Source organism: Nannobrachium achirus (genome assembly GCF_963921795.1).
Source record: "Nannobrachium achirus genome assembly, chromosome: 18".
Classification (NCBI taxonomy): domain Eukaryota; kingdom Metazoa; phylum Chordata; class Actinopteri; order Myctophiformes; family Myctophidae; genus Nannobrachium; species Nannobrachium achirus.
Window position 1 is genome coordinate 61,738,573 of NC_137825.1, and position 9,525 is coordinate 61,748,097.

At 45.1% G+C, this 9,525-nt stretch overlaps 1 protein-coding gene across 1 annotated transcript; it reads right to left on the minus strand.

Moving 5' to 3' along the window:
* Window positions 1-1,916: 1,916 nt before the first annotated feature.
* LOC308303213 (leucine-rich repeat-containing protein 18-like) lies at window positions 1,917-4,244 on the minus strand (the record flags this gene model as incomplete). Its single annotated transcript, XM_080747537.1, has 3 exons — window positions 1,917-2,219; window positions 2,670-2,882; window positions 3,981-4,244. 3 exons carry the CDS (start codon window positions 4,242-4,244, stop codon window positions 1,917-1,919), a joined length of 780 nt encoding a protein of 259 aa, XP_080603663.1.
* Between the last annotated feature and the right edge of the window lie 5,281 nt (window positions 4,245-9,525).

Sequence of the window (9,525 nt, forward strand, 5' to 3'; positions counted from 1 at the left end):
GTAAGGTTTACTGAGGTTAGGTTTAGGGTTGGGGTAGAGTTAGGGTTATAGTTTTAGTGTCGTAATAACGGCCCGTCGGCACACTGCTGCGGACCCCCTGGTGTCTTGCACGCCGCTGAGCGACAGTGAGCGGTTGCTGCCGAAAGTCGGGGGGACGAAGATGGCGCTGAGAGCTGCTCTCGACACGCTGAGAGCTGCTCTCGCCATCTTCGTCCCCCCGACTTTCGGCAGCAACCGCTCACTGTCGCTCAGCGGCGTGCAAGACACCAGTCATGTTGCCATACCATACCTTTTTCTGAACTGACGCCACTGATAAAACACAATGTAATTTCACGTTTCAATTCTTACCCATGTCGTCCACACAACGAGCCTGCTTCGCTCCTTGTTGGGGATTCCACTCGGAGTCTCCCTCGCCATAGGGGCCTTCATCATCATCAAAAACATCATCATCATCATCATCATCGCTGTCGGGGTTTTGGGGGCAATAACGTCCAGGTACGGTCGCCGTCCTGCCACTAGTACGTGGCTGAACAGGCTCCGCTTCTACCTCCTCGTCTGTGTCATCGTCAATATGGCGTTTCAACAGTTGGAGGATTGTTGGCTGTCCCTTGCCTGGTTGCGGACCCCGGCGACGTCTTTTGGAAAGTAGAGGCATGGCCCTAAACTAAACTAAACTCACTAAAACTAATCCAATCCCACCCGACACCCGATATAAACTAAAACTAGGCTACTGCTACACTAACACTCCTCTCTCCCTCTCTCTCCTCCTCGCCCTCACAACGAACAGTACACTAACACAGACAGACAACAGACAACGTTTTTTTAGACAACACAGTACACCAAACAGACAGACAAGTACAGACAGACGAAAAAACACTCCTCCTCGCCCTCACAACGAACAGTACACTAAAACACACAGACAACAGACAACGGAACGTTTTTTTTTTGTTTTTTTAGACAACACAGTACACCAAACAGACAGACAAGTACAGACAGACGAAAAAACACTCCTCCTCGCCCTCACAACGAACAGTACACTAAAACACACAGACAACAGACAACGGAACGTTTTTTTTTTGTTTTTTTTTTTTTTTAGACAACACAGTACACCAAACAGACAGACAAGTACAGACAGACGAAAAAACACACTACCTCTCCCTCCTCTCCTTCACCACCACCAAGTAACACCAACAGCTAACACGCTAACACGCTAACACACACACACACACACACACACACACACAAACACTCGCAAGTCTCACCTCAATCGCTCCAAACACGCTCGCTTTCTCTCTCCTCTCTCTCTCTCAAACGGTCACCACACCAGTCAATCACAAACACACACTCTCTCTCAATCAATATCTCAAATCAAATTCAATGCTCTCTCTCTCTCTCTGTATCTCTGTCTCTCAATGCCAACCTACTCCCATCAACAGGTTGGGGGCGTGAGTGCAGTATTTATAGTGTTGGGTGGTGTGACTTATGTTTACATGAAGTGACCTATAGAACACAGCCACGTGTGTTGTTTTCCTTACTGATCCTATAGAAAAGACCCACCACTGTTGTTTAGTTTATTTGACCCAGAGATGACATCCAGAAACATAACAATTTGGATCACGTGGTTTAGTGTTTACAGTATGTTACAAGCACATGGACCCTCACTCATAGGTTGCACAGGAGCGCCATCTGGTGGATTCCAGTGGAAAGCTTATCTCGTTCAGGGACGAGTTAGATAACTCTGGCACACGTACATTATTTTTCTTAACTCGTTCAGGAACGAGTTTGGCACAGGATGTGTTAAGTGGTTAATATGGATCCTGGGGGGAGCCACTATATGTCTCTTGTGGGTCTCGAACTGAAAGAAGTTTGTGAAGGCGTGCTTTACAGCCCTCCCATGGGTCCATCCTATCCCTGGTTCATCTCCAGGTCTCTTGGTCCAGCTGAGCCACAGAGTTGGGCGACACCAGCCCGGCAAACGTCACCCTGGACCTGGACGACACCGGCTCGGCGTTGCCCCTGCTGTCCAGCCTCTGCCTCTCCGTCTGCACCTTCTGCAGGCACTCCTCACAGAGGCAGCTCTCCTTCACCAGGTAGAGGCTCTCCACCCGTCGGATGGCGTCCACGTCGCGGGGCCCGCGCTCCGCCACGATGGGGTTGTTGTCCAGGTTGATGCGCTCCAGGCGCGGGAGGCCCCGGAGGTGGTCCGGGTAGCGCGTCAGCTGGTTGTCGACAGGGACGTGCAGAGAATGTTAGAGAGGCAGGGGCTGACATTTCTAAAAGGGCCTTTTGGTGGAAATATTGAAAATAGCAGACCTCCAAGCTCACAACGCGTCGCAGTGCAACGTGCTGTGAGCTTGGAGGTCGGCTATTTTTGGTACTTACACTAAACTAAGCATAATAAAGTGAATACCAGAGATGTGGCATAACGGCATGGCTTTCTACACAGAGAGGGCAATTCTTTCAACATAAGATGCTGCATTCAAGTTCAGGAGAGTTTGGACAAGGCAATTCTATTGAATGCTGCCTTCAGGCATGTCATGGAAAGAGGGCATTTGGGTTTCTTTCGCAATAGTGAAAACTGCATTCATGGTCTGGAGAGAGGGCACTTTTTACAGACGCGTAAATGGGCAGGGGCTCAAGCCCCCTTTGATGTCTATGTGTGTACATGCCTGGTTGTCGAAGAGGCCGATGTGCCGGAGCTCCTTGAGGGCGGCGAAGGAGGACGGGACCAGGTGGATGCGGTTGAGGCCCAGGTTGAGCTTGCGGAGCTTGCGCAGGAGGCCCAGCTCGCTGGGGAGAGAGCCGCTGGTCAGCCGGTTGTTGCACAGGTTCAGCGACGCCAGGTTCTGGAGGCGGCCGATGGACTCTGGGATGTGCTCCAGCTGAGGAGAGGAGAGACACCCACACATGTGGTGTTAATCCATTAAGCTTTGGGACGGCTACGGTAGATGACAACGGTAACCGGAAATGATCAGGGCTCGATAGATAAACCTGCCGCCGTCGCAGCCGTCTCTACTACGGCAGAAGCTACCTTTCCACGTAGCGTCTACAACGTCTGCTGCGTAGACACGTCGCCATGGGAACCAAAGAGTTCAGTAAAAGCGGTGGGACCCCGTTGCCAACGGCTGTTTGCTTAAAAGATTTTGACCGCCACAGCGATTACGTCATAGCAGCCGTAGTCCCGCATCGCGTTGCGGTTGTAGAAACGGGCAGCTTAAACTGCCTATAGTTATGGCCAGTGGGGGGGATATCATTTAACCCTGCTTCTGCCTGGTCAGATTCAAACTTGCATTTTTCTAACCCTAACCCTAGACCTAGGCAGTGTATGTAGTCTGATATTTATTATATTTATAATATCACAGTTTAACAATTTACATAAAAAATGTATGTTAAAGCGGCACTATGTAATTTTCTTTAATCAATAAAGTGAAGATTTTTGACCTGATGGTACAGAGTAAAAGGTCAAGTCTGTTAGGTAATGATGGTTATATATCTGAAAACACAAATTGACATGAATCCAAAATACACTGATGATTGTGCTGTCAAACGATGAAACTATATAGAATCTATGGGTTGTGGGGGGTCCCTGCTTCATCTCTCTCTCTCAACTAAGGGGTCCTTGGCCTGAAAACATTGAAGACCCCTGGTCAAGATTCTAATCATCCCCTGAGCAAAGCTGGCAGGCACTATCAGCTCGATTGTAAAAGAAATGCAGCACTTGCGCAGGAAACCGGGTTCAATTCCGGGGTGGAAGAAAAGAGGTACAGTGCAGCATTAACCTTTTGTTTTAATAACAAAAATAGGTATTTGTGAGCTTGTAGATCTGCTATTTTGACTCCTTTTCCCCCCCTTTCTTTTAACATTTTGTCTATAATGACATACCAAAAATAGCTCAATTATTATTCAATCAATTAAATCAATTAGTTTGATTAGCTGTTGTTATACCCTCAACCCCTCTACTTTCTAAAGTTCAAACCCACGTGGTTGCTGTGCAGATCCAGGGAGCGGAGGTTGGCGAACTTGTCTATGAAATCTGGGATCTTCTGGAGCAGGTTCCTGCTCAGGTCCAGCTCCTCCACGTCACACAGCTTCACAATGCACTTTGGCACGGTGGACAGACCCTGGTTACTGAGGTCCAGACACCTGGAGCCGTCCACCGTGGACTTCAGGCAGCTCTTAGCCATCTTCAGGGTCATCTTCTTCCCTTTAGACTCCACTGTCTTCTTCTTCTTCCCTTTGGCCATGTTGCTGGCACGGGTTTGGAACGACAGCGTTTCAGGAAGGGTTTTATAAAGTGTTGCAATCATTTCTGTGATATTGGCTAAGCGCAGTGGTGGAAAAGTTACTCACAGATTCTTCCGCTCTAGCTCTTGGAGCCAAGGCAGGAAGTGTCCGTGCTATTGCTTTGTTTACATAGAATGCACAGAGCGTCTCGCTAAAACACTGTGTGTGGTGTCTATAGGAAGCATGTCTGGACAATTCATATATTTTTTTCTTTCTTTTGGAAGCGGACGAAATGTGCGCTTTTGGATAATGACGATAAGCCCGTTTTAGATGTGGGGACTAATCTACAAATCTCAGAACATGGGCAAAAATGAGACATATCAACCTAACCAGGTGAGAATGTCTGTGGAAACATTCTCATTCAGGGGGGGGGGAGGGGGACGTGCTGGGCCCCTGATTCAGCCTGGGAAAAAGAGTTGGAGAGGCCCTCATTGCGCGCTATAGAGAGAGATCTCTCTATAGCACTGCTGCTACTCAAAGATTTGCGACAAAGTAACAAGCCAGTGGGCCAATTACATGAGTTATATTTCGTCGTTGTTGGGTGGAAACCTTGTATGTCCAAAACCGTTTGTTTTGTATTTATCATTTTAAAAATGATTTAAACAAGTGAAAACAGCCGATCTACAAGCACACAACGCCTCGCACCGCGAGGCGTTGTGTGCTTGTAGATCTGCTGTTTTCACTACTTTTGTGCGACGGCCTTGTATGATGAAGCAGGGCTTTGCTTTGCGAAAGAATTTACAAATTTGAAACTTGGAGATACGAGGTTTCTGCCCGACAGTGACGATTTACTTTGTTGGCCGCCCAGCCCCCAAAATGGAACGAAGGCCGACATTTCATTTGATTTTTTTTCCTAATGGCCGGCCTGGACCGGCCGGGAATGAACCGGCCGTTCGGGAGTTGTCCCTCTTTTCCCAATGGCCAGCACGTCCCTGCTCCGAATTAGAGTTCGGAAAGCTGCACGTCGGAAAGTCGAAGCTCTCCGACGAAAAGTTTGGTGGTCCGGGACAGTATGGACAGGCCTTTAAGTTAAGGCATAAGAGCTGGTACTTCAGACAATCAAAATACAGCCCAGTGTCAATATGCTACAGCAATATAGAAATACTCTGTTACAAGTAAAAGACCGGAATTTACTTTAGTAAAAGTACAAAAGTATTGGCATCAGAATGTACTTAAAGGTATACCCAGTGATTGTATTTCATTGAAATAAAATATAATTGGTACATTTTCCATTCATTCTCCTCACTAGAATGTGTGCTGACCATATAAGGACTTCCACCCTTGTTGCGAGCATAACTAGATTCGGTTTTCAGAGGTGGCCAGCCAGTCCTCGACCAATCAGAGTAGAGTATGGCCGTAGTTATGTTATGATGTTTAGTTATGATGGTCAAAATAAAAGTTTTGAGAACCACAGTTGCTCTGAATTAAGAACGTCTGCTAAATGCCTAGATTGTAAACTACTGAACTCATAAAATGCCACAGTCTCGTAGTAAATCAGTATCATACATATCCTGAAGCTGGAGACGTAGGCCTACCAATATTCAGTGATTGGGTCTGATGATCAAAACGAGAACATTATAATGGTGTAAAAAATCGATAAAAAACTAAACATTTCCACGCTGTAAGGCCAGTAAGGGACAAGATGACCCCCGGCCACTTTCATTATCACTGAATACACCTTTAAAGTACCATAAAAGTAATCATATGCAAATCATGCAAAATGTCCAATTTCAAGTTTTCAACTGTATGAAATCTTAAATAAAAAATCAAAAATCAAAATAGCAGATCAATGCGGCACATTGTGAGCTTACGTAGATCCGCTATTTTCAAATGGCCAAAATGTATAGGGCTGAAGTGGTTTATGTATGTTTTGTTATTATAATCAAAATCTACAAAGCAACTAGCAACTAAAGTTTTTATATATAATTGTAGTGGAGTAAAAGTAGAATATTTGCCTCAGAGTAGTGATGCACGGGTCAGGTTTTTTTCATAACCCGCACCGCCCACAGCCCGCACAGAACGTAACCCGCCCGCCCGCGCCGCAGAACAATATATAAATCAACGAATCCGCCCGCACCGCAACCCGCATTTAAAAAAAAAGATGGTATATCATCTCCACAATAGCTTATACGGCTCTTCTAAGTATCCAAAGTCGCTATACAGAAAGGTTTACAGTAGCACAATATTGTCATGGGCTAAATAAACAAACGTGTTGTTCAAATTGGGGGTTAGCCTAAAAAAATTAATTCAAAGATGTTCATTCTCTCTGGGGCATCGTCGGGGTGAGAATGGCGTTTCAGGTTTTATATCAATCATATATACAGCGCCTCGCACAAGAGTCGCACTGGTTATTGATTAATCACCAGATTGGAGAGAAGGGAGCGACTCGAGTCTCGAGGTGAGCGTGGTTGGTTCATTCAGTCAAAAAATCTGTCTCACTTGCGAAAGTTGTGTTTCAAATCGTATCCGTTGACTAGCTGGTTATATAACTTAACCGACACAAAGCATTTATAAACGGACTTGTGTGGATGACAGAGACATATAAGTGAAATCCTGATCAGCGACACGCGTTGAATTGTTTGTGCATCTTCTCTGCTGTGCTCACGACCTCACGTTGGTCAAATGTTGGCAAAATGTGGTTCGCGGCCCCAACAGGAGCGGAATTGGGACGGTCCTCGCACCAAGGAGCGGAGGAGAAACCTCGCTCCTCTCTGGCGCATTTTAAAACTCACTCGCTCGTGCTCGTATTCAAACGTTGTATTCTTATTCTTATAGGCCTACTCTTATTAAGAACAAAAGGCAAATAAGAACAGGTGATTATTCTTATTCATTTTTTGCACATGAGAGTGGTGATAACCTGCCCGCCCGCCGCCCACCAATTGAGTCTGAAAACCTTGACCCACCCACCCGCATGCGGGCGGGTTGGCGGGCGGGTGGGGGCACCGGTTCGGCCCGCGCATCACTACCTCAGAGATTTCTACAATTGTCCAGGTAGGGGTCCCCGAATATTCGAATATCAAAGTCACTATTCAACGTTTTTCACCGAAGTCGAATTTTCTTTTTTTTATTGTTTTCTCTTTAAAAACTAGACCAGGTCAACCTGGTTGTGCCAGACCCCCTGTCTGTCATCATCATTTATGACATCATGTCTTTTGTAGGCATGTCATCATCATGTCATCATCATATATACCCTTTATATAGAAAACCCGGACAGACAGACATTTGCTTATGTAGGCCTACCCATTTCATGGGTCTGGCAAATATATAGTTCATAAAACTTGGCTAGATAGGAAGTCATAAGAATGAGCTGTCAATGCCCCTGGTGGATGAATTTGTTAATGCTCTATACCAGGGCTTCTCAAACCTTTTTAGACCGTGACCCCCAAAATAAACATATTTGAACTGGGGACCCCCACCCTGACAAGCACTTGGAATTTTAGGTATTACATTTAATGTGACACGGTTCCACAGATAAATATTGTGAAAATAGCAGATCTACATGCTCACAACGCCTCGCATTGAGAGGCGTTGTGAGCATGTAGATCTGCTATTTTCACAATGTTTGCCTCTTGCTTACTTAATATTTGACAGTTTGGTCAGTCCTGTAGAATATTCAACTATTCGAATACTTTGAGGTCGAATAATTTGAATACTAAAAAATCACTATTTGTGAATGCCATAGTGGCTTGATAGTGAAGAAAGACAGAGCATTTATTTTAACACTTTACCATTGGTCCGTTGGACACAGGCTATTAACCTAATAGGCCGGTCAGTGAGTCCTCAAGGGCACACACATTATGTGTCATATAATATATGTCTAATCGGTGACTCATTGAGAACTGGGACACCAGGTGAGCAGAACCAATTGTTTGGGAGAATAGAGGAGCAGGAGATGGAGTGGTCACGGTCCCCAGGACAAGAACTGCCTGGGAACAGTTCTATACAGCTTAGGGCACTGGTTGTCAACCCGTGGGTCGGGACCGCCAGGGAGGTCCCCAAATTATTTGGGTGGGTCACCAGATGATGAACTTAATGTGCAATGTCCCCAGTTAAAATATGATTATTTTGGGGGTCAGGGCCTGAACAGGTTGAGAACCACTGGTCTAAAGCTTAGGGCCTGACGCCTGTCATTTCTTTGTCATGGTCTTTGGTTACTGGTTAGTGAGATCAGGTTAGAGCTTGTTCCACTGTGACAAAGGAACTGACAGGTGGACAACTATGTGACATTGTTAAACACATGGACATCCAGGAGAGATTCAAAAGAGCTGAAATTATCAGCTATATTTTTGTCCATGCCTTACCCCTTATCCCTAAACTTCCTTGCCTTTTTTTTTTACTAAAAACATTTAAAAATACTTCAAATAGCCAAGCTACATTGGCACGTTGTGAGCTTGTAGAACAGCCATTTGAAAATAAAAATTGTAAGGCAAAGAGGTTTAGGAATAATGGGCTAAAATAGGGCCCTATATGTTCTCCTTGATAGAATAGCATGGATTTCTTCCAGAAATTAACTTTGGCAAAAGGCTTTTTGCTCAATAATAATACTGTGTATGTAATGAAGAAAATGATTGTTCAAGTATAGTGTTGCATTCAATCAGTGTCAAGTCATCATAATCCACTTAATACATTTCTCATATAAATACACTGATAAATGTTTAATTATAACACGTTCTACTTGAATAACATTCCTAAGCACGATGACATCAAAATAGTTGTATACAGCCTAGAATCGTACATCATAAAGTAGATCCTCAATGTCAATGTATCCATTTTAAGTCACATTTGTACCCTCTCTGATGGTTGTATCTGTACACTCTGAAGAACACAGAGGATTTCACTGTGTAGACATTCAGCTCACTCTCACTTACCTTTGGATGCAGCAGACAGAAAAGCAGATTTGAGGACAGAATTCTAGGTACAATATTCTATCAGTCTCTGAAGGGTGGATTCTCTCTCTCTCTCTCTTCTCTCTCTCTCTCTCTCTCTCTCTCTCTCTCTCTCTCTCTCTCTAAACCGGTGAATTATACATGAAGAGAAGAAACTGAAGTGAAGAGCAGTGTAAATAAAACCCAGGAAGCGCTGGGCGGATTATCCCTGTTCCGAATGGAAATGCTAGCCCTTGTTCAGTCAACCAGTCAGTCAGTCAGTCAGTCAGCCAGCACACACACACACACACACACACACACACATGTTGTGGGTTTGGTCTCTAGGCAACGTGACATTTGGTCTTTAAGCTCTGTC